The 25,687-nt window shown below is 43.0% G+C and overlaps 1 protein-coding gene across 2 annotated transcripts in view; it reads left to right on the forward strand.

Annotated features, from left to right (window-relative positions):
- The first annotated feature begins 21,947 nt into the window (after positions 1-21,947).
- GPR20 (G protein-coupled receptor 20) overlaps positions 21,948-25,687 on the forward strand; it is a 90,831-nt gene continuing 87,091 nt past the window's right edge. Inside the window, exon 1 of one of the 2 annotated variants that reach the window (XM_033934190.1) lies at positions 21,948-22,067. Coding sequence is in view for 1 of the 2 variants with exons in the window: in XM_033934189.1 (XP_033790080.1) it covers positions 22,278-22,334 (57 nt within the window). In the remaining variant the exon portion in view is untranslated. Of the gene's footprint in view, positions 22,068-22,212; positions 22,335-25,687 lie in introns of those variants that run through there. The other variant, XM_033934189.1, reaches the window with a different exon arrangement.

Consider the following 25,687-nt stretch of genomic DNA (forward strand, 5'->3'; position numbering starts at 1 on the left):
AAAGCTTGTGCCAGTGGAGGCACGAGTGATGTTTAAATTCTCATGCCTCTGTTTCAAGTCAGTTTGGGGATTGGCGCCTTCATACCTGCTCTCTCATTTTGTGTTATATAACCCTGTGCGGATAACCAGGAACTGCAACCTATTCGCTTACCCGAAGATTTTAAGCTGTAAACTCAGGTCTTATTTAGATAGGATGCTTGCTTTTAAAGCAAGCAAACAGTCCTGGTTGGGTAACTATATCAGCAGAGCCATGTTGTCCTATGGCACTTTTAGAAAAGAAATTAAAACAATATTATTTGATAAATTCATTTCTTAATCCATACTTTTATCTTCATTTTTTAAACATAACTAATCTTATTCCATCAATTTTAAATTTTTAATGTCTCTTATACAACAAGCTGTATTCATTTTTTACTATTTTGTATTTCACTGATTGTTCAGTTTTTCTCTTTTGTGGAAACCGCCTAGAATTCTTTTGATTAAGGCGGTATAGAAAAATAGTTATGTTATGTTATGTAATGGATCTTGTCCCATACTTTCAGCCAATACAACCTTATAAAATATTCCGTGACATACTCCCGTCTGTCCAATTTAAATAGAGAGCGTACCACTGAATTCTGGGCCACCTGAAGCGCACCCAAAACTGAGTCTGGTACGCCCAAGAACACCTGACTGCAATAGTCAAAAACGGAGAGGAGAAGATAATGGTTACTGTGGATGGGCAGACTGGATGGGCCATTTGGCCTTTATCTGCCATCATGTTTCTATAAGCTCTATGACCTCACAATGCAGGTGTAAAGAGCTGTGGAGTGGCATAATAATAAAAAAAAAGCAACCATCTAAGTCTGTTTTGGGCCTGGGCGCAAGTCACCCAAAGTTGGCAGCGTCTAAAGTCCATTCTCGAAAAATACATCCCCAATTTTTTGTTTTTTTAATCATCTGTATATACATTCAGCCATTTGCCGCCAAGTCATCTATCTTTATACCACACTAGCTGATGCCCCGGCGTTGCACAGGTATTTAATTATAGCAATAACACTGTAAATGGATTTAAATAAAGATACTTTATAGTGGTGAATGAAATAATTTTGTTACAGCTTTATAAAAAGTAAAATATTCAAAGTATAATGTGAAATATTTGACAAAATGAATACAATTCAACTAACACAAAAATTGATTATAAACAACATTTTTAGTTTCACCTCCAGGAGCAAGAACATATACATTCTTGGGTGAACCCATCCTTCCCACGTGTGAAGGTGGGCCGCGAGACCCCCAGAACATATCACCCCAGGTAGTGAGGGATCTGCATACCAAGTTTCGTTCAAATCGGTCCCACAGCTTCTTACATTTTTTCCATTGACTTGAATGGGTGAAATCTGATTTTCTGTTTGTAGCTCCGCCCACGTGTGCAGGTGGGCCGCGAGACCCCCAGAACATATCACCCCAGGTAGTGAGGGATCTGCATACCAAGTTTCGTTCAAATCGGTCCCACAGCTTTGTACATTTTTTCCAATGACTTGAATGGGTGAAATCTGATTTTCTGTTTGTAGCTCCGCCCACGTGTGCAGGTGGGCCGCGAGACCCCCAGAACATATCACCCCAGGTAGTGAGGGATCTGCATACCAAGTTTCGTTCAAATCGGTCCCACAGCTTTGTACATTTTTTCCAATGACTTGAATGGGTGAAATCTGATTTTCTGTTTGTAGCTCCGCCCACGTGTGCAGGTGGGCCGCGAGACCCCCAGAACATATCACCCCAGGTAGTGAGGGATCTGCATACCAAGTTTCGTTCAAATCGGTCCCACAGCTTTGTACATTTTTTCCAATGACTTGAATGGGTGAAATCTGATTTTCTGTTTGTAGCTCCGCCCACGTGTGCAGGTGGGCCGCGAGACCCCCAGAACATATCACCCCAGGTAGTGAGGGATCTGCATACCAAGTTTCGTTCAAATCGGTCCCACAGCTTTGTACATTTTTTCCAATGACTTGAATGGGTGAAATCTGATTTTCTGTTTGTAGCTCCGCCCACGTGTGCAGGTGGGCCGCGAGACCCCCAGAACATATCACCCCAGGTAGTGAGGGATCTGCATACCAAGTTTCGTTCAAATCGGTCCCACAGCTTTGTACATTTTTTCCAATGACTTGAATGGGTGAAATCTGATTTTCTGTTTGTAGCTCCGCCCACGTGTGCAGGTGGGCCGCGAGACCCCCAGAACATATCACCCCAGGTAGTGAGGGATCTGCATACCAAGTTTTGTTCAAATCGGTCAAGCCGTTTTTGAATTACTGTGAGAATGGCAGGTTTTTACATTTTTTCCATTGACATGAATGGGTGAAATCTGATTTTATGTTTGTAGCTCCGCCCACGTGTGCAGGTGGGCCGCGAGACCCCCAGAACATATCATCCCAGGTAGTGAGGGATCTGCATACCAAGTTTCGTTCAAATCGGTCAAGCCGTTTTTGCGTGATCGCGGCACATACACACATACACACATACATACGCACATACATACCTCCGATTTTATATATATAGATTCTCAACCCAAAATTTGTCCAAGTCCCAAACACCCAGAACAAGACCTTTTTGAAGTGGGAAGGGCCAGCAAAGTGATGGACTGGCCACCCAAACATGACAACAGAGTAGTGGGGCACCTTACAAGGCACTGCTGTGAACTTCACATAAAGGGTGCCACATAAACATCTTATCACAGCTCACTTGCAGGTCATGGTGAGCCCCCCAAAACCCACTACATCCACCTGTCTACAACCCCAATAGCCCTTATGGCTGCAGGTGGCACCTATTTGCAGTACAGTAGGGTTTGGTGGGCTCATATTTTCCACCATGAATGCAGTGGTTAGAGTGGCTGATGGGCCTGGGTCCTCCTCTCTATGGTTCACTAGCCCACCCCCCAGACTACTTAAGCCACCTTTGTGCAGCTCTACTAGGCTTTTCAATGCCAGGTGCTAATGTTTCTGGAGGCAGATATGTACGTTTTTATTCCGATTTTTATGGTGGTGTGAGGGGGTCAGTGATCAATGGGGGAGTGTGTGTGTGTGGGGGGGAGGGGTCTGTACTTTGTTCCTACAGTGGTTATCTAGTCACTTTGGATACCTTCTGGGTACTTAAACCTAAGTTACGACGTATAAATTCTATCTAGGCAGTCTCGTTAAACTTTCGATTATCCCTGCAGGATGACGAAGTCTAGCCCTAACCACTCCTCCAGAAACGCCCCTTTCAGCTCTGGGTGCACAGCGGCATTCAGAGGCCTAAAAAGTCTTTGGATACATCTATAAACCCATTTTGATTATCAGCACTTGCACGCCCTTTCTTTTAGGTCGTCCAAGTGCCGATTTAGGCGGGTTTTTAGATGTATTTCTGTTTCGATTATGAACCTCGTAGCCTATAGGGAGAGGAGGAGATAGTGGATGCTGTGGATGGGCAGACTGGATGGGCCATTTGGCCTTTATCTGACATCATATTTCTATATTTTTATGTTTCTAACATGCTTTTGTTTGAAGTGCTTGAACTGTACCATATAATCTCTTATATCTCACGATTTTCTACATGGACTCAATGCGGCAGTGACAGCAGAATATGTGATTACAATTGATTCAAGTTAAAGGATTACAAAGAGCAGTGGCATACCAAGGGGAGTGAGGGAACGGTCCGTCCTGGGTGCAAGCCATGAGGGGGGTGTTCCCGGCCTTGGAGTCATGGTTCGGGAACTTCCCTTCTCACGGCCCGGTGCCAAGGCTCTGGGTAGGCCCCGTGGTCCAGCATGTTCCCAGCCTTTTCTCCCTTTACCTTCTGTGAAGCTGGAAAAACTGCCGGCCTCGGCAGTGATGCAGCTACGTCGCCCGCGGCTCCCCTTCCTGCTTTCTGCGTCTGCCAATGACGCAACCTTCTGTTTCCACCCGGGTGGATTGCGGCAGAGGCAGACGCGGAGAGCAGGAAGGGGAGCCGCGGGCGACGTAGCTGAATCGCTGCCGAGGCCGGCAGTTTTTTCAGCTTCACGGAAGGTAAAGGGCCATCGGACAGGAGAGAAGGCTGGGAATATGCTGGGCCACGGGGACTATCCAGAGCCTTGGCACCGGGCCGTGAGAAGGGAAATTCCCGGACCATGACTCCCAGGCCGGGAACACCCCCTCATGGCTTGCACCTGGGGGGAACATTACTAAAAATATTTTTTTACATTATAGCGAGGGGGGGGGGAAAAGTGATGGCAGGGGGGGGTCAAAAAACAATGGGCCCCGGGTGTCACATACCCTGGATACGCCTCTGATAAAGAGAAAGGATTCTGTGCTGCCAGACATAACAGTGCTTGAAGTTTTGAAGTTCTTGAAATGTTTTGTTTGCCTTATTTTGAAATTTTAAAAAAAGGTCTTTTGGGCAATTTTATGGTCTGTCTTTTTCTGACTTAACATTACCATTCCAAAATCCTAAAAGTTACAAAAATTCAAGGATTTTGGATAGAGAATCTTGCACCTGTATCCCGTTTACACTGTAATGATTCCCATATTCAGTGCAATACCAGAGAAAGTATCATTTTAAAAATGCATGGGATTTTAACTTTGAAATCTAAGCAACAGAAATGCAGTTGACTTTGTGAGCTGCAAACGTAATTATTGATTATTATTTTTACCATATAGTTTCCAGCATTCAAGACCATGAAAAAGTCTCTCCGAAGTTCTGGTTTGCATCCAGAAGTCCTCAGGCACCTGAGAAATTTCTTTGGCTTTCGGGGGCTCTTTTTATTTCATTATAGAGAGAACTCTTGGAAGCTTTTAGCACAAGAAACTTAGAATTGTCTATAAAAGGAAAGAAACCTGAGGAGGACTGTGAAGGCTGAATAAAGGCAATGAAAGCTTTTATAGATGAAAAATAAAGGTTGAGGTGAGGGAAAGTAATAGCAAAGTAAGAATTTTTATTAGGTGCCAAGGAGAAATGTGGAAAGCGGAGACCCAGCCTGTGGCTGGACCACAGAGTGGGCAGTAGCTGGAGGGAAAGGGAGCCTAGACATATACAAGGGAAGTGGAAGACTGCCAAAAAAGTGAAAACAAAGCTTGAGGAGGACCATCGCAACCTGGAGAAGAGGGGGCAGGGGTCAGATACGCTTACGTGGAAAAGCTAGCTTTCATTTTCTTCAGGGTTCGCTTACGTTCCTCTGAAACATACAGAGGAGAGACATAACGAGCTGAAGCGATACCATCAGTCCACGGTGCCTTTTAAAGCTGTAAAGGTCTCTGTGTTTGGGGCATTTTAAGTACGTCACAGAACCTAACCACTAGCTCAGCTTAGTAAAAGGAGCCCTTAGTGGATAAAGACAGGTTGTTCACCCTCTCCAGGGTAGAGAGAACGGGAGGGCACTCTGAAGTTAAAAGGGGATAGATTCCGTACAAACGTAAGGAAGTTCTTCTTCACCCAGAGAGTGGTGGAAAACTGGAACGCTCTTCCAGAGGCTGTTAAAGGGGAAAACACCCTTCAGGGATTCAAGACAAGTTCCTGCTGAACCGGAACGTATGCAGGTAGGGCTGGTCTCAGGGCATTGGTCTTTGACCTATAGGCCGCCGCGTGAGCGGACTGCTGGGCATGATAGACCACTGGTCTGACCCAGCAGCGGCAGTTCTTATGTTCTAAATCAACAGGGACTTCAAAGCCCTAAGAAGTTCTGACTAGAGGGCCCAGTCTGTCAGCCACCCTGCCGCCCGACCTCCTCATCAGCTCACCCTCTCTTCTCCCATATTCTCTTGTCCTCCCACCCTGTCTCATACCCCTCCCCCAGAGACATTCACTGGGTTGCTGCTATAGCTAACACTGTTCCTATTGATTGCAGCATTCAGGACAAGGCGAAGATCATGTCCATGAGACATTAAGATTCTCCTTCTAACAATAGCAGCAGACTTTTAGGAAAGAGATAAACTTTTTAGCCTGAGAAAGAGAGAGAAGATAAAAAATGAGTCACTTCTCCTCCCGCTGGCAAGATTTAAGCAGAAGGGTCGATGCTTCCGGCCACCACTTCTGCTCCTATCGATTGCAGTGTCTCAAAAGGAAAAGGAACAGACAGTTGCCAAGGAAAGAAGGGATGTCTTGCCACCGCTATGTCAATCCTCTCTGCCAAGTCCTGCCTTCATGGCAGCAGGAAGTAGGTGGGATCAGCAGAGAGCAAGGCCTGACACCAGCAAGAGCAGCGAGTTGTGAAGGCTACCGTTGCCAACAATGGAAGGCAAGTTTTTGGTGGTGTCGAATGACAGAAAGAGAGAGGGAAGATACCCATCCGGAGGGAGAGATGGAGGGAAGAGAGGAAAAGGAAGACCAGAGAAAGGAGACGAGATATCCCTAATGAATATTCAGAACACCGCAGCTAAACTAATCTTCACAAAAGGCAAATTCGACCATGTCTCCCCGCTTCTGTCTAAGCTTCACTGGCTCCCAGTCTTCCTCAGGGTTCGTTACAAATGTGCCTGTCTTACCTTCAAATCTCTTCACGGCATCCTTCCTCCCCTCTTTCCTTTATCTTGGCTCTCGAGTACTCATTCCACCAGATCCACTCAGAAATTCAAACTATCCTTCCCTTCTCTAAATGGCATCTCCCATACAGGAAAGCTTGGAACATCCCTCCTCTTCAGGATCACCGAGCTGTGGAACAGCTTTACTACCCATCTCCGGAGTTCGACCTCCCTCCAACACTTCAGATAACATCTAAAAACATGGCTTTTCGCCAAAATGTAACTTCCCCCTCCCTCCCCCCCTCTCCTTCCTATTTACCAAGCCCTCCTTCCGTCCATTGGAGTTCCTCTCTTTGTTTTTAATTCCTGTAAACCGTGTCGAGCCCCACTTCTGTGGAGATGACGCGGTATATAAACTTAAGGTTTAGTTTAGTTTATGAGAGAGATTTGAATATAATGGAAGTGACAGGTATGCAAATAGTGAATTGGAAGGGTTCGGCAAGAAAAATGCCCATCTGTCTCTCTATGCCAATTTTTGGATGTCTTTCATTTTATTTTTTCGTAAATCTTTAAAAGCCACTTTATTTGTTAAACACTTTGAAAATGAACCTTCTTGAAATTTCGCTATTATTCCTTACGGTTTCTATTTGTTAAGTTAAATACTGTAAACCGAGTCGAGCTTTCTTAGAATGATGACTCGATATATAAAGCAGAGAATGACACGGTGAGAAAATTCATCACCGTTCCTGTCCCCACGGATAACCGCGGGAAATAATCCCATGTCATTTTCTAGTGTCTATCTCAACCTCTGTCCTTCTACACCGGCATTCTTCAGAGCAAAGCTTGAGGGTCAGTGGTTGTGGCCATTCATACTCTGATTCTTATGGGAGCCAAGGATAATGAAGCCATTGTGACATCACTGATGTGATTGGCTCTTAGGCACTGGTGGAATGAGGCATTATGACATCACAATATCTGCTCTGGATACCAGAGACTGTCATTCTGTAGTGTCCGTTTCAACCTCAGTCCTTCTACACCAGCATTCTTCAAAGCAAAGCTTGCGGGTCAGTGGTTGTGGCCATTCATACTCTGATTCTTATGTGAGCCAAGGATAATGAAGCCATTGTGACATCACTGATGTGATTGGCTCTTAGGCACTGGTGGAATGTGGCATTATGACATCACAATATCTGCTCTGGATACCAGAGACTGTCATTCTGTAGTGTCTGTTTCAACCTCAGTCCTTCTACACCAGCATTCTTCAAAGCAAAGCTTGTGGGTCAGTGGTTGTGGCCATTCATACTCTGATTCTTCCCTCTCTCCTTAAAGAATGACATGAAGATGGTTTCCCGCGGTTATCCGCGGGGACGGGAACGGTGATGAATTTTGTCACCGTGTCATTCTCTAAGCCTTAGATATAAAGCCAAGCCTTAGATTTTTAAAAATGAGCCTCATACTGCTGGCTCTTGCTGAAAGATATTTCCAAAGGGACATTCAATTTGATTTAATCAAATTCACCACAGCAGTATCTTCTGGAGACCTCTCAGATGAGTATATTTTTTAATGTTCATTTCCTATCAGGTCAGTATTCAGTTGATATATCACTTACACTCGCCGTGATTTAAGAATTTTCCCATACATAGAAAATGGCATAGACCTCTCGCCCTCTGACTCATGCTCTCTTTTAACAGGGAAAGGTCAAAGAGCACGCAGTCCCAAAATATCACGCAGCCACAACACAGGTTCATCAGGATGAAGTGGAAAATAAAGCGAAATGTAGCAGATCTGGCCAACAGAAACAAAAAGTAAAGCAAAGCAATAAAATCTTTCAGAGAACTGCCATGAGAAGCATTGTGGGAAAGAGTCTGTCTATACATACTGCAGATATATGGTCATTCTTCCCCCTGTACATCGTAGTGCAGTGGTTCCTCACAGGGGGCAAAGCCTACCTGTTTATTTTTTAGGTATCTATAGGGGGACATTTTCAATAGGACGCCCATCATCTGGCAAACCTAGCACATTTGAAACCTTTGGCCGATCATTCTTTAACACTTCCTTCTATTTGCATGTATCTGTTTCAAACAGGTCTGGGGCCTAGCACCTTCCTACCTGCTACCCCACTTCACGCTACACAACCCCACACGAACAACCAGAAACCGAAACATCTTTGCATACCCAAAGATCACAGGCCGCAAATACAAATCCTTCCTGGACAGAACCTTCATGTTCCAAGCAAGAAGACAGCAATCCTGGCTGGGAAACCACATAAATAGAGCCAGGCAGACCTACGGCGCATTCCAAAAATCAATTAAAACCATTCTATTTGACAAATTCATCGCCTAAACAGATGGTCTTCACTCACTATGATATTCCCCCGTTGCAAACCTGATGTAATTTCTCATGTAACCCAGGACAGGGTGGACTCATGTCTGGACTGCAGAGAGCATGAGGTAACACCTCCCAGCCGTATTTGCGTAGTTTTTCAATGATAACATTCCCTATGTGTGGGCAAGCGTTGTCGTGAAGAATGAGTGGCCCAGCCAAGAGCAACTGAGGTTGGGTTTTGTGCATTTTTCTGTGCATTTTTTGCATAAAAATCACAATAATGCACTGCTGTGACGCTTCTTCCACATGGAACTTTGTCTGTGATGATGATGATGATGCCTTCATCATCATAAGCAAAAATCATCATTTGTTTGACTTTTGATTGAGCTCATCGAAATTTTTTTGGTCATGGGGAAGATGGAGCTCTCCACTCGTCATTGAAAAACTACGTGAATACGGCCGGGAGGTGTTACCTTATGCTCCCGACAGTCCTGAATCTACCAGATTTCAACCTTTTTCCAAAGTTGAAACAACCTATGCATGGACATTGCTTTGCATCTCTGGGAGAGCTTTTTTCCACCGGTATCTGAGCCATTCGTCAACTGAACAAAAACGATGTCTTGGATGGAATAATGAAGTTTCCCAGACATTGGGACTTTGTCATTGCAAAGCAGGGAGATTATGGGGTCCTTTTATCAAGCCTCGCTAGCGGGGTTAGCGTGTCGGACATTTCATCACGCGCTAACCCTCTTGGCCGACTAAAAAACTAACGCCTGCTCAATGCGGCAAGCGGTTTAACGCACAGTATTACGCACATTAAACCCCCTACCACAGCTTGATAAAAGGACCCCTATATTGAAGGATTGTAAAGAAATACTTGAAAAAAAATAAACATGTAAATAATAAAAATAGTGTGCATTATTTATGAAATGACCCTCGTAATTACAGAGTATGTGAGATTATATTATCATATATTAGTGACGATGAGCACTACCAACAAATTCTCATATTTTCATCACAAATTATAATACAGACATTAATGTGAATGATGAAACTGACTTTTCTTTTTCCCATCCATGTTAAAACTGTAAAAGAGAATCTAATATAATAAAACCCTAAGCCGCGCATGCGCACTCCCACTGCGTGCGAGGGTTTTCCTTGAGCTGTAGGGACCCGCAGGTAGGAGTGCGCATGCGCGCTTAGAGTTCTGTTTTTCGTCCTGTTTTTCGGTCTGGCCTGCTCCCTGCTCGCCTTGCCCTATTGTATTTTTTTACTTGAAAGACGCGGCGGTGGCTCCTCTCACGATCCCCGCCTGGGCAGGGAGAGCAACAGAAAGAAAGAAAGATAGACAGCGGGAGGGAGAAAGAAAGATAGAAAGAAATAAAGAAAGATAGACGGGGCAGGGAGAGAGACAGAAAGAAAGGAAATAAAAGAGACAGGGGGCAGGAGAAAGACAGACAGACATCTATTCTAGCACCCGTTAATGTAATGGGCTTAAACACTAGTACATTTATAAATGATAATGAAATTATTAAAATCACGAGAACTCCGTACAAGCAAATATGTGAATAAGTGATACGCACCTTTAAATATAAATTTAGCAAGTGTTCTTAACTGTAACATCTAGTAACGAACTTCCAGATTCAATTTAATGATTAGTCACAGCGCCAGAGCTAACTACAACGCTGCGAATGGGCACTGTCGATCGAGGCCGAACTAGTACGAAGAAATGCCGCGAAGTATATAATTACGATTCAGTATTAAATAAAGCTGTGAATAATATTGACATAACATGGAATGTTAATATATTTTGAACACAATTTTAATTAATGCATTTGAAATCTATCAACACCCCATGGTTGTTTTTTTTTTAAATGGATTTTCATTGGAAAATTAGTCCAATTGGCGCATTTCTAATCTAATCTAATCCTTAGGTTTGTATACCGCCATCATCTCCACGTTCGTAGAGCTCGACGCGGTTTACAGTAGGAGAAATAGGAAGGAACTACAACAGAAGGTTAGAGGTAGAAGTGTGAAGAAAATTTAGAGAACTTGGGATGCCAAGATATAAGAGTTTCCTTGATTCCTAAGTTGGAGGAAGACTTACATTTCTGCACAATTCTTCCACGAGCCAGATAAAATCATATCGCGGGTCGGATTTGGCCCACAGACCATACTTTGGAGACCCCTGCATAAGAACATAAGAATTGTCATACTGGGACAAACCAAAAATCCATCAAGCTTAGCATCCTGTTTCCACCCGCCTTCCCTCCCCAGGCCCAAGGCTTTTATGCTTCACATATTTTCAAATAATGATGTCTATTAATTATGGACTGGTCTGAGGAAATTCTAGCTTAGGTTCAATTGTATTTGTTATACCTCATATCATAGGAGAGTCAGTTTCCAAAAGTTAGTCCTATAAAAAAATTTTACCTTACATTTTTTCTTGGGGTTTTTTTTTTTGTGCGAGTGTTAATGTTTATTTCTGTTCATTTTACTAATCACCTGACTTGCATTTGTGTTACTAACTGAAATAAATTATTTAAAAATGCAATAAAATGCCTTTCTCCATCTCCACAGATTTTGCAATTGCATATAAAGTCAGCACAGGATTCACTCTTCAAACCAGACACCTCGTTCAAGTTTAGAGTCCGTTCGTTTGCAGACATTTATCACATCCAAGAAATGAGTTCACACAGTTGAGGGATTGCCAGTTTTCCCCTGTCAGGAAGATGAGGTCTTTGAGTTGATCCAAGCAGCTTAGCATTTTCACATTTCTCCTTCCTAAATAATCCCTATGGAGTCCAGAGAGAGGTCTTGAGAGCTCCCGTCAGTCTCATCCCCTAAATTTAACTTCCAAGGTGCTTTGGAGTCTTAGTAGGCCATGGTACCTTTTTAAACATCAGCAAAAAGAGAGAGGTTGTAATAGATTAATTCTCAAGATTACACGGATCCCTTCTTCAGGTGTCTTTTCTGCTGAGACTCTAGTTTTGTCCAGGACCAATATGGATGCTGGAACTGCATTGTGAAGACCTTTGTAGCATTAGGATGTCTGGGGACACCTTTCTGTTATGTAAATCATGTCAGAGTTAAAAGTTACACTGTAAAAATAAGAGCTTCGGGTTCTCAGAGCCAGGCTTTTCCATGATTTAGAGTTAATACGGGTTCAGTTTACTAACTAAAAATCACTTTTTTTCCATTCTCAGTTGGTGGAATAATTAAAGCAACAAGACTTTGGTGTGTTAACAGAAGATTGGCCATGTCTAGATCATTGATAAATATGTTAAAAAGCAGAGGTCCCAGGACAGGCCCCAGTGGGGAACCCCACTGTTTAGCCTTCTCCATTGAGAATATTGATACCAGTCTAGGGGTGTCCAACCTTTTGGCTTCCCTGGGCCACATTGGCAGAAAAAAATGTTTCTGGGGCTGCACAAACACGCAAACGCTGCAGCAAGGCAGAGGAGGGAGTCGGCAAGATGGTAAACACCCAGGGGCAACAGAGGATAACATTACATCGCCCTTGACTGGGGCCGCACAAAATACTTCACGGGTTGGACACCCCTGGTTTAAACCCATTGTTTTCTGTCTTTTCAACCAGTTCTTAATCTATAATAGGACATTACCTCCTATCCCATGACTTTCTAATTTCCTCAGAAGTCTTTCATGAGGTACTTTGGCAAATGCCTTTTTTAAAATCCAAATACACAATATCAGCCGATTCACCTTTATCCACATGTCCGTTTACCCCTTCAAAGAAATACAGTACATAAGAACATAACATAAGAACATAAGCAATGCCTCTGCTGGGTCAGACCTGAGGTCCATCTTGCCCAGCAGTCCGCTCACGCGGCGGCCCAACAGGTCCAGGACCTGTGCAGTAAACCTCTATCTATACCCTTCTATCCCCTTTTCCAGCAGGAAATTGTCCAATCCTTTCTTAAACCCCGATACTGTTCCCTGCCCTATAACGTCCTCTGGAAGCGCGTTCCAGGTGTCGACCACACGTTGGGTAAAGAAGAACTTCCTAGCATTCGTTTTGAATCTGTCCCCTTTCAACTTTTCCGAATGCCCTCTTGTTTTTTTATTTTCTGAAAGTTTGAAGAATCTGTCCCTCTCTACTCTCTCTATGCCTTTCATAATCTTGTAAGTCTCTATCATATCCCCTCTAAGTCTCCTCTTCTCCAGGGAAAAGAGACCCAGGTTCTCCAATCTCTCAGCGTATGAAAGATTTTCCATCCCCTTAATCAGTCGTGTCGCTCTCCTCTGAACTCTCTCGAGTAACGCCATATCCTTCTTAAGGTACGGCGACCAATACTGGACGAAGTACTCAAGTTGCGGACGCACCATTGCCCGGTACAGCGGTACAGTAGATTGGTGAGGCAAGATTTCCCTTTTTTTTTTAAACTTTATTCATTTTAAATCTTAAATCAAGTACAATAATGACATTTATCAATTGAATTTTCAAATACACTTGAAGTCTTATAATTGATCCTCGTATAATAAAATATTACCCCCCTCCCTTATTCATTTATGAAAATGATTTATCTCAATAATAATCAAAAATTCCCCCCCTCCTCCCCCCCCCCATTATATCTTAAAATTTTTATATAAACACACATACACACGACTGATGAGCTTGTTAGTTGGGTTATATTCTTATTTCTTTGTTCTGTTTTTCCTGATATGTCATGGACCGCCTGTGCTTACACTCTGTAAAGACTTATTACGAATATGAGGTCTATGTTTGTATTTATATGACAAAATGCTAATAAAACTGATTGAACTTAAAAAAAATAAAAATTTTATTCAGGGAAGAATATTTTTAATCTTTACAATAATCTATCAATGGCCTCCACACATCTTGAAATTTGCTATAATGTCCTTTTGGGACAGCTATTGTCCTTTCCATTTTATATATATGGCACACAGAGTTCCACCAAAAACAATAATTAAGTCTATTCCAGTTTTTCCAATTGTAAGTGATCTGTAAGATTGTAAGATTTCCCTTGACTATATCCATGTTGGCTTTCTCCCCTGCCCAGCAACCACAATAAAACAACTACAAACAATATAAAACATAGCCCTAAGACTCATCTACTCACTGAAAAAAATACGACCACATCACAGAGGCATCCACAATTCGCACTGGCTCCCAATACAAGCCAGAGTACATTTCAAATTCCACTGCCTACTATTTAAAGCTATAAACGGAGACAGCCCAACCTACTGGAACAATCGACTAATTCAATCCACCTCAACCAGACACAGGAGAACCCACACACTATTCACACACCCGCCAACCAAAAATGTCAAACGAAGAAAACTATATAACAACCTACTGGCCAACAGAGCTGAGAAACTGGACAGACAACTCACCAATCTGCTGATTTCGACCACAGACTACGAAACCTTCAAAAAATAAACAAAAACCCTACTCTTCAAAAAATACACAAAACCAATATAACAGAACCAGACATGTCCCAAGCTTCACCTACAATACTATGTACTTCTTAGCAAATTAGAAAATGTTCAGACTACTCCTTATGTCTTTCCTAATATCTGGACAAGTCTTATGTAATCCACCTGATGTATCTCGTGATATCATGACAATTCTTATGTAATCCGCCTTGAACCGCAAGTTAATGGCGGAATAGAAATCACTAATGTAATGTAATTAATCCATGCTTACTTATATGTTCTAGACAAGAATCAGTGGAAACAAGGTGCTAAATCTTCAGATCAAACATTCCAAAATAAATGTTAAATAAATGTTTCAAGTGTACAACTGAACTCTCAGATGCCTGCTCTGGTGAATCATCAAAGATTTCTATCCAGAAGTGCAGGAGAAGGTATCATTCATTGAGTTCGTTCTGAATTTGAAATTATAACTAGTGCAAAAAACGTGAGAAACCCTACGGGGACCCGCCATTTTGTCTCTTTAACAGAGCTAAGCTGCACAATTTTGACCCCTGACGAAGCCATAAATGGTGAAACGGGTCCCCGTAGGGTTTCTCACATTGGCACTTGACAACAACTACAAAAACTATAAGATAAGTGCGATGTTTTGAACTCTTATTGATTTATTTATTTGGTGGAGGATGGGCTGGGGAGGGCTTCAATGGCTGGGAGGGTGTAGATGGGCTGGAGTAAGTCTTAACAGAGATTTCGGCAGGTGGAACCCAAGCACAGTACCGGGTAAAGCTTTGGATTCTTGCCCAGAAATAGCTAAGAAGAAAAAAGAAAAAAAAAAAAATTTTTAATTGAATCAGGTTGGGCAGACTGGATGGACCATTCGGGTCTTTATCTGCCGTCATCTACTATGTTACTATGTTACTATGTATTTAAAGTTTCTGTTTTAATACAGGTTTTTTGCACTAGTTATAATTTCAAATTCACAACGAACTCAATGAATGATACCTTCTCCTGCACTTCTGGATAGAAATCTTTGATTATTTATATGTTCTGTCATTTATTTCTCCTAGCCACTCAAGCAGCTAAACTAGATAACCAAATCTCCAATCTACTGATAACGACCCCAGACTACAAGATGTTCAGAAAAGAAATAAAAACTATACTCTTCAGGAAATTCCTGAAACAGTCCTAACTTCAAACTTACTGTCCTTCCCGCCACACAGAAACTACATAACCTACTCTTTACCTCATTAGAAATGACAAATGCTCTTCCATTGTAACCCACCGGTTTTAACTCTTTTGTAATCCGCCTTGAACCGCAAGGTAATGGCGGAATAGAAATCTCTAATGTAATGTATAATAGTCCCTGCCATTTTGCCTGGCACTGATGTCAGACTCACCGATCTATAATTTCCCGGAACACCTCTGGAACCCTTTTTACAAACTGGCATCTCAAAAACTAGTGAGATAATTACATTTGCTGATGACACAAAAGCCTCCTTTTACGAAACTGCAATAGCAGTTTCTAGCGCGGGGAGCTGCGCTAAATGGCCCGCGCTGCTCCCGACGCTCACTGAGTTCCTTTGAGCGTCGGGAGCAGCGCGGGCCATTCAGCGCAGCTCCAGGAGCTAGAAACTGCTATCTCAGTTTCGTAAACAAGGGGAAAGTTGTTCAAAGTTGTTAAATCGCAAGAGGATTGTGAAAAAAAATTGCAAGAGGGCCTTGCGAGACTGGAAGAGTGAGCATCAAAATGGCAGATGGCGTTTAATGTGAGCACATGCAAAGTGATGCATGTGGGAAAGAGGGACCTGAACTATAGCTACGTGACACTGGGTTCTCTGTTAGGAGTCGCTGCCCAGGATAAGGATCTAGATATTATTGTCGAGGATACGTGGAAACCCTCAGCTCAGTGTGCGGCAGCGGCTTAGAAAGCAAATAAAATGTTAGGAATTATCAGGAAAGGAATGGAAAACAGACATGAAAATGTTACAAAGCACTTGTATCGCTCTATGGTACAGCCGCAACTTGACCACTGTGTGCAGTTCTGGTCACCATATCTCAAAAAGGATATAGCAGAATTAGAAATGGTACGGAGAAGGGCGACGAAAATGATAAAAGGGATGGGACGGCGTCCCTATAAGGCAGTGGTTCCCAACCCTGTCCTGGAGGAACACCAGGCCAATTGGGTTTTCAGGCTAGCCCTAATGAATATGCATGAAGCAAATTTGCATGCCTATCACTTCCATCATATGCAAATCTCTCTCATGCATATTCATTAGGGCTAGCCTGAAAACCCGATTGGCCTGGTGTTCCTCCAGGACAGGGTTGGGAATCACTGCTATAAGGAAAGGCTAAAGCGGCTAGGGCTCTTCAGCTTGGAGAAATGACTCAGGGGTGAGATCTATAAAATACTGAGTGGAGTGGAAAGGGTAGATGTGAATCGCTTGTCTATTCTTTCCCCAAATACTTGGACTAGGGCAGGGGGTAGGCAATTCCGGTCCTCGAGAGCCGGAGCCAAGTCAGGTTTTCAGGATCTCCAGAATGAATAGGCGTGAGATAGATTTGCATCTCAAGGAGGCAGTGCGTGCAAATCCGTCTCATACATATTCATGGTGGAGATCCTGAAAACCTGAACTGGCTCTGGCTCTCGAGGACCGGAATTGCCTACCCCTGGACTAGGGGGTATGGGATGAAACTACTTAGGGCTCCTTTTACTAAGGTGCGCTGAGGCTTTAATGCGTGGAATAGCAAGCGCTACATTGCTGCGTGCGCCAGACCTTAACGCAAGCAATGAGCTGGCATTAGTTCTAGAAGCGTAGCGCGCTGTAATTTTTGGCGTGCGCTAAAAACACTAGCGCCCCTTAGTGAAAGGAGCCCTAAGTAGTAGATTTGAGACAAACTGGAGAAAATATCTCTTCACACAATGTGTAATTAAACTTCTGGAATGTGGTGAAATCGGCACCTCAGGAAGGTTTTTCTGAAGGGGATGTCGTAAGTTTATTTTTGAAGCAGTCTGAATGCAGTTATTTTTGCTTTGTTACCCATTACTAGTATTTTTCTTCTTTCTTTTCCATATATAAATTGGTTCCTATATTGTGGGCTGTTGCCAAATATTAAGCCACCTATATTTTATGAGTTCATAGTAATTATTTTTCTTGTTATATTTCAGCTTTTCCATACAAGTATTTTCTTGGTTGTATTTTGTAACATAAATGTTTTGAAAGATTACATATTACGTGAAGAAAAGTTTTCTTTGATTTTATTTTAATTTACATAGAAACATGATGGCAGATAAAGGCCAAATGGCCCATCCAGAGCATCCACTATCTCCTCCTCTCCCTATTGGCTAGGGCTCTTAACATTTGCATCTCCTCTTCCTATAGGCTAAGGCTCTTTACACCTGCATTGTGAGGTCATAGAGCTGCCCATCCGCAGTAACCATTATCTCTTTCTCCGAGAGCTTCCACGTGCCTATCCCAGGCCCTTTTGAATTCAGACACAGTCTCTGTCTCCACCACGTCTTCCGGGAGACTGTTCCATGCATCTACCACCCTTTCTGTAAAAAAATATTTCCTTAGATTACTCCGGAGCCTGTCACCTCATAACTCCATCCTATGCCCTCTCATTGCAGAGTTTCCTTTCAAATGAAAGAGATTCAACTAATGCGCATTTACATTACGTAGGTATTTAAACATCTCTATCATATCTCCCCTGGATACACTGATAGTTGGGTTTTGGGTTTTTTCACAGACCATTGTTTCCTGAAGAGTTTTTTTTTTGGAGCTGGGTTTCCTGAGGCAGCTTCAGCAAAACACGTTAAAACCCAGGATTGGTAAAACAAATATGTGCACAACATTTTGATGTGGAATGTTAAAAGCGTGACAAAAATTTTTGACTTGGGCAAACGTTTTATATGTGCTATGACTGAGAGAAGTAGAGACATGCAGTGTGGGGCTAGACCCTATTTTTAGTCTCTAGTTCAGGGGTAGGAAACTCCGGTCCTCGAGAGCCGTATTCCAGTCAGGTTTTCAGAATTTCCCCAATGAATGTGCATGAGATCTAAATGCATGCACTGCTTTCAATGCATATTCATTGGGGAAATCCTGAAAACCCGACTGGAATACGGCTCTCGAGGACCGGAGTTCCCTACCCCTGCTCTAGTTTATAACCCCTGATTACATTTGAATAACAAAAAACAATAAAAAAACTAAGACTCATACAAAACACCGCCGTCCGCCTAATTTTCGGACTAAGAAAAAACGACCACATCAGCCCCTACTATAAAAAACTGCATTGGCTTCCAATAGAAGCGCGAATTATATTCAAATTTGCTTGCACCTGTTTTAAACAAGCCTGGGGAATAGCACCTTCATATCTACAAACACACTTCACCCTACACAACCCCACAAGAACGACCAGGAACAAAAACATCTTTGCATACCCAAAGATTACAGGCTGCAGATACAAAGCCTTCCTGGACAGAACCTTTAAGTTCCAAGCGAACAGACAGCAAATCTGGCTGAAAAACCACATAAACGAACCCAATGTAACTTATAATGCATTCCGCAAAACAATCAAAACTGCCCTATTCGCAAAATTCATTGACTAAAACGGTCCCCAACGCCACCAGGTCTCCTCTCCCCATTAAACGCATTTTCTCTCTCTCTACAAACCCCTCATACTTTGATCTCCTCGAACCCAGAACTCCAACTCATGGTTGTTCTAAATCCCTCAGACACTCATTACCCTTAGATCACCAATCAATTAATACGTAACTTTCGCATCTAAACTATTGTATTGCATTTAGACTCTTTGTACGGTATTGTATTTAGACTTAATGTATAGTATTGTTATTCAGACTCACGGTATTGTATAGTATCGTATTGTATGTGGATCTATTGTTTTGTATTGTTTTAAGACCTTTAATATTCGCTGAATGTCCAGCCTTCTTACTATGTAAACCGCCTAGAAGTCGTCTGACTGGCGGTATAGAAAAATAAAGTTATTATTATTATTATTATTATTATAACATTGCTGGATTTTGGTGTGGGTTGTTTTGGGGGAGGGGTTTGCTTGTTTTTGAGGGGGGGGTTGCTTATTTTCTTTTCTAGTAATATGTGTGTATATATATATATATATATTTTTTTTTTTTTTGTCCTAGCAATATTTGGGTGTAGCCTAACTTTGACTGACATGCAGTAGGTGTGGCTTTGCTAGTTAGGCCCTGCTTATAGAATCTGGCCCTTTACGGTAGAGCATCCAATGAGCACTGGAAGCATGCAGTTTCACAGGGGAGGACCAGAGCAAAATCTGTTGAATAATATGGTTGGTATGGAGCGCTCTGGGATTCAATTCTGGCGGCAGAGAGGGGGAGCGATGCAGCCGGATGGGGCCAAAAGCGGGGTGACCACCTCGGCCAGGCCAGCGCACGACCAGAGATCTGTTGAGAGCGGCTGGCCGTTGGGTCCTGCGGTTGAAGGCTTCCATCTTTGGAGTTCTGATGAGAATTATCACTCTTTATGGATATTTTGCTTTTTTTTAAAAAAAAAATTATTTTGATTTGAGTTTTAATACTATGGGCTCCTTTTATCAAGGCACGCTACAGGGGTTAGCGCGTCAGACATTTCATCACGCGTTAGGTACTAGCGCGGCAGGCGGTTTAACGTGCGGTATTCTGCGCGTTAAACCGCTACCGCGCCTTTGTAAAAGGACCCCTATATTTCCCTTCTTTTCACTTTACTGAAATTATTATTATTCATTTTTTCTTGTATTAATGTACCCCCTCTTTTACAAAGGCGCATTAGCCGTGTTAGCACGCACTAAATGCTAACGCGTCCATGGACTTATAATGGGCGCGTTAGCGTTTAGCGCACCTTAGCAAAAAGGGTCCTTATTTCATTACGTCAATATGTTGTATGTTAATAAATGTATAATATGGCGCTTTTTAGTTTGATTGTGAGCCTTTTGGACAGATAGGGAAGTTTCAAGCACCTAATCACTACGACTGTTGTGACCCGTTCTGGGCTCCTCTGGGGAGGACGGGCTATAAAAATGAATGAATAAATAAATAAATACTTTACAAGGTCACTGGTAGACATATGAAGTGATCGCTTTTCATTAACCAGTGAGGTGCCACCACCAGCTCTGTTCTGCAGGGTGTTCATAAAAAAACAAAAACCTTAAGGAAACTGTAAAATATCTCCCCACCAAAAAACAAAAGGAATTGACCCCAAAATATCCACAGAGAAGAAAATCCAGAGAAAACCAAAAAAACCTCTGTGGAGTGACGATGTTCCTAAATGGACTTTATTTGAGTGTCAAAGTTCCAAAGGTAAACTGAAATCATCCACATAAAATAATTCCATCCACATAAAAATAAATCATCCACATAAGAGCCTTAAAGGACCTAGTCCGCTAGGGATACAGGACCCAACACAGTCCGCGTTTCGACAAAAAGTCTTCCTCAGAGGTCCCTGGGGGTCCTATAAAGGTGAGTACGTGGGAAACCGGAAGTGAGACACTGCTTCTGTTTGCAACATTCTAGAGCTCAGACTGTGATGTCATAATGCCTCATTCCACCAATGCCTAAGCTCCGTCCTCATCTGCGCAAGCCTCAAACACTTTAAAATCCTAAGTAGCAAAAAACAAAAGGAATTGACCCCAAAATATCCACAAAGAAGAAAATCCAGAGAAAACCAAAAAAGCTCTGTGGAGTGACGATGTTCCTAAATGGACTTTATTTGAGTGTCAAAGTTCCAAAGGTAAACTGAAATCATCCACATAAAATAATTCCATCCACATAAAAATAATCATCCACATAAGAGCCTTAAAGGACCTAGTCCGCTAGGGATACAGGACCCAACACGGTCCGCGTTTCGACAAAAAGTCTTCCTCAGAGGTCCCTGGGGGTCCTATAAAGGTGAGTACGTGGGAAACCGGAAGTGAGACACTGCTTCTGTTTGCAACATTCTAGAGCTCAGACTGTGATGTCATAATGCCTCATTCCACCAATGCCTAAGCTCCGTCCTCATCTGCGCAAGCCTCAAACACTTTAAAATCCTAAGTAGCAAAAAACAAAAGGAATTGACCCCAAAATATCCACAAAGAAGAAAATCCAGAGAAAACCAAAAAAGCTCTGTGGAGTGACGATGTTCCTAAATGGACTTTATTTGAGTGTCAAAGTTCCAAAGGTAAACTGAAATCATCCACATAAAATAATTCCATCCACATAAAATAATTCCATCCACATAAAAATAAATCATCCACATAAGAGCCTTAAAGGACCTAGTCCGCTAGGGATACAGGACCCAACACGGTCTGCGTTTCGACAAAAAGTCTTCTTCAGGGGTCCCTGGGGGTCCTATCAAGGTGAGTACGTGAGAAACAATTGTGTGGTGAGCCGGAAGTGAGACACTGCTTGCGTTTGCAATAGAAAGGGCAAATATCTCCCACCACCAGCACCTCAATGCCTGTATCAAGCAACAAGTTTCCAGTACAGCAGCACCGCTATAATCTGAGGTATATTTAGACTTAATAAACGAGACTGATTTTTTTTTTTTTTTAATTCTGGCAAGTATGTGAGTGGCAGCCCCAACCCTCTCTCTCTCTCTCACTGCTCCCAATCCATTCTCACCATCCTGCTGCATTTGGAAATTAGAGTCAAAAGCTCTCATTTCCAATGAAAACCTCCCACAGGGGACAAAAAAAAAAAAAAAAACCCTTTAACTGGGGGATGCTAGAAAAATGCTGACGTCAATGTAGAAGTAAACCAAGAGCTCTGGTTCCCGTGTTCCTTGGAAGTACATGTTCTTGTCACTGCATTCGGGAATCTGGGAGCCGGCTCGGAGAAGCTACAGCTGTACTTGCTGACTCAAGCTGGGGGTGAGTACCTCTCCTGCTTCTCAGGCTGAACTGAGACCAGCCACTGCTCCCTTGGGGGGGGGGGGCTTCCCTCTTTTTAGCAGCAGTTTGGAAAAAAAAGAGGCATATGGGGGATGCCAGATTCTGAGTTTCACACAGTCTTTATGAGGCATGCACCCAGCCGAGCAAGCTTTTTAAGATAAATCTGCACCGGTATATCCAGGAGCTTAGATGGTCCCCGGGATGCCTCACAGCCTACATCTGCGACAGCCCGCGCAGCATGCAATGGTAAAACAAATTTGTCGCTAATTAAGGATTCCTTTTGGAGATGTTCTCTAAAGGGTGAAAGCTTGCTGATTCCGATTTCAGTTTGGAATGAAAATCGATAGGCTTTCGGCAGGATTATCTTTGCAGATTGTTACAAATTCTGGGTGGACCTCTACAGGTTGTCCCCAGCCGGCTTCGACAGTCTGTGTCCCAAAAAATGGCAAAAAAAAAAGATCAACATCAAGTTAACCTTTTTTTAATGCCACGTTTATTGTTGGGTTAATCATGAATGGAGAATGAGTGTGATTGTTGAGCAGGCTGAGTGGAACCTTCAGGTTTTTATCTACCATCATCTACTGCAGTGGTTCCCAAACCTGTCCTGGGGGACCCCCAGCCAGTCAGGTTTTCAAGATATCCCTAATGAATATGCATGAGAGAGATTTGCATATAATGGAAGTGACAGGTATGCAAATCTCTCTCATGCATATTCATTAGGGATATCTTGAAAACCTGACTGGCTAGGGGTCCCCCAGGGCAGGTTTGGGAACCACTGATCTACTGTGTTACTACGCATTGTGTAGAATCCTGTTTAAAATATTTATATACAACTAATTACTCTGTTACATGTGATCTATGAGTAATATTAGATAGATAGATAATATTCTCCTTCTGTTAATATTAAATAATGAACTGTTCAATTTGTCCTTCTGAACATGAGAAAATATGGTTGGTGTATTATAACCAAGATAAACAGCAGAACTGTGGCAACAGAAATAGTGTACTGTAAATGACCCCGGGCTGAGCAGTCTCATTTTCTAGTCCTATGACTATAATGTACCTGTCTTGTAGAGCTTATAAGATACAGTATATGCAGCCCTGTACAGACAGACCTAAAAGATGGTCCCTGTTCTGATGAGCTGACAATTTTGTTAATAAGATGCAGTGGTGCACATTAGAGTGTCTGCTAGCCTGTGCGGTTAATGTAGCTGGTTAAAAAAAAAAAGGTTTGGACAAGTTCCTGGAGGAAAAGTCCATAGTCTGCTGTTAAGACAGACATGGAGGAAGCCACTGCATGCCCTGGATCGGTGGCATGGAATGCTGCTACGATTTGGGATTTTGCCAGGTATTTATGACTTGGATTGGCCTCCGTGAAGACGGACTAGTAAGGCTAGTCTTATGTTCTTATCTTTACCGATAACTATCTTTCCTGGAGTTCAAAGAGGGAGTTATGGCCAGTTGTGGATTGTTTGCTTGATGGTAATTATTTTCCTAATTTGATAAGCACACAGTTATATGCTTAGGGCCATATCCAGTGCATGGGACTCAAAAATTGGAATTGGAAAAAAAAAGTGCTAAGCCAGTGACCCGCATACTTTTTTTTTTTACTCCGGCACACTAACAGAGCAAATGTTTTTTTTTCTGTGGCACACCCAAAACCCCGCCCCATTCCACGTGAACCTCAAATCATTTTCCCTGAGCTCAGGGGCCATGTCCAGCGATGACGTTGAATGCATGTGCATGACATCATCACGTCAACATCTGCATGTGGAGGCCCTCTGGACACGGCCCCGCACTCAGGGAAAACGAGGCGAGGTTCATGTGGGCGCAGAGAGGAGGAGAGGCCGAAAGTGACACTCGGTATGTGTCACGTGTCCTTCAAACCCTGGTGGCACACCCGGAATCTCGCCGCGGCACACAGTTTGCAATTCACTGTGCTAAGCGCTGACCAATAAAGGGCACTCTTTATAGATTAGTGCATGGCACCAATTCCAATGCCCAAGTGTGGGCGCTAGCGTTTATGCCAGCTAAAACCTAGGACAAATGCTGACGCCCAACTCATAGCGATTGGGTATGCAAATGGTGCTATCCTATAACAACTTTTTGACTTCTCCCTAACCTATCCATGCCCCTTTCTATGACCACGCCACTTTTTGAGCTGCGCGCTATGAGATTTAGGCACCCAAGGCTAGATTCTTAAAACTTTGCGTTATATACTGACAGGCCGTTATTGTAGCAATTTTAAAAAAAGCGAGTCATTCTCCAAAAAGCATGCATGCAAATGAGATTGGCAGAGAATAGCGAAGATTCACAAAATTTGCATGTGCCCATCGCTCATAATAGTGATCAGCACATGTGCATAATAAACACACAACCCCGCCCTCCCCAAAGATGGACGGGAGGGATGCCCATTCCCTCCCACCACCGAGCAATACCCCTCCCAACACCCCCCTCAGCAGCGGGATAGATGCCTACTCCCTCCGGCCGCTAAGCAACATAGTAGATGATGGCAGATAAAGACCTGAATGGTCCATCTAGTCTGCCCATCCCCTATGATACCCCTGGCAGCAGGAGAAATGCCCATTCCCTTCTACCACCAAGCAATGCCCCCCCTTGACACCCCCCTGGCAGCGGAAGAGATGCCCACTCCCTCCCGCTGCCACGCACACCCTAACACCCCCATGCCTCTGACGACTGCCCGCCTCCTCCTTCTGGGCCTGCCTCTTCAAAATGATGGGCCTTCCCCTCCCCTATTATGCGCCGGGGAGAGGCCTAAGGCTCTGATTGGCCCAGGTTGTTTAAAGCCCCTCCTGTGGGATTCTATAATACTGCGTGCATCTTTAGTGAATGCCCCTGACCTGCCTATGCCCTTTTCATGGCCACACACCCTTTTCAGTTATGCGCTAAATGATTTTTATGCACGTCTTTATAGAATGGCGCATAGCAAGATGCGCACGGAAATCTAAATTGTTGCCCAGTGACATGGGTAATTGTTAGCATCCAATTATTGGCTCGTTACTCAAACTGGGTGTGCAAACCATGCGCACATCCAAATGTGACCAAAACATTGGACAACATACGTGGATTCCGGGAGTTTACAGTATGTCAAGAAGATTTTTGCATTTTGAAAGATTTGTCCCACACAAGATATCTAAGGCTATGTACTTTGATTTGTTCTTGATAAGCACTTTCAAATCAAAGGCTTCGAAGCAGTTGGATTTATCAGTATTACTACTACTTAATCCCAACTGACTCTGTACCACCCATCTTGACCCCATCTATACATCTGCACTTGGCCCCTTGGCTATATGATAAGCTCATTCGCGTCATAACTATGTTATTTGAATGTTCTAATATCTGCCTATTAGGGGGTTCATAAGTATTAGGCTGGCATTGTATTAGAGCTCCTTTATTTGAATTTCAGGGCCTGGGATAGGCACGTGGTGATCTCTCAGAGAGAGAAAGAGATAATGATTACTGCAGATGGGCAGATTGGATGGGCCATTTGGCCTTTATCTGCCATCATGTTTCTATAACCATAAAGCTCTATGACATCACAATGCAGGTATAAAGAGCCTTAGCCAATAGGAAGAAGA

The sequence above is a fragment of the Geotrypetes seraphini genome, chromosome 2 (genome assembly GCF_902459505.1).
Source record: "Geotrypetes seraphini chromosome 2, aGeoSer1.1, whole genome shotgun sequence".
NCBI classification, from domain to species: domain Eukaryota; kingdom Metazoa; phylum Chordata; class Amphibia; order Gymnophiona; family Dermophiidae; genus Geotrypetes; species Geotrypetes seraphini.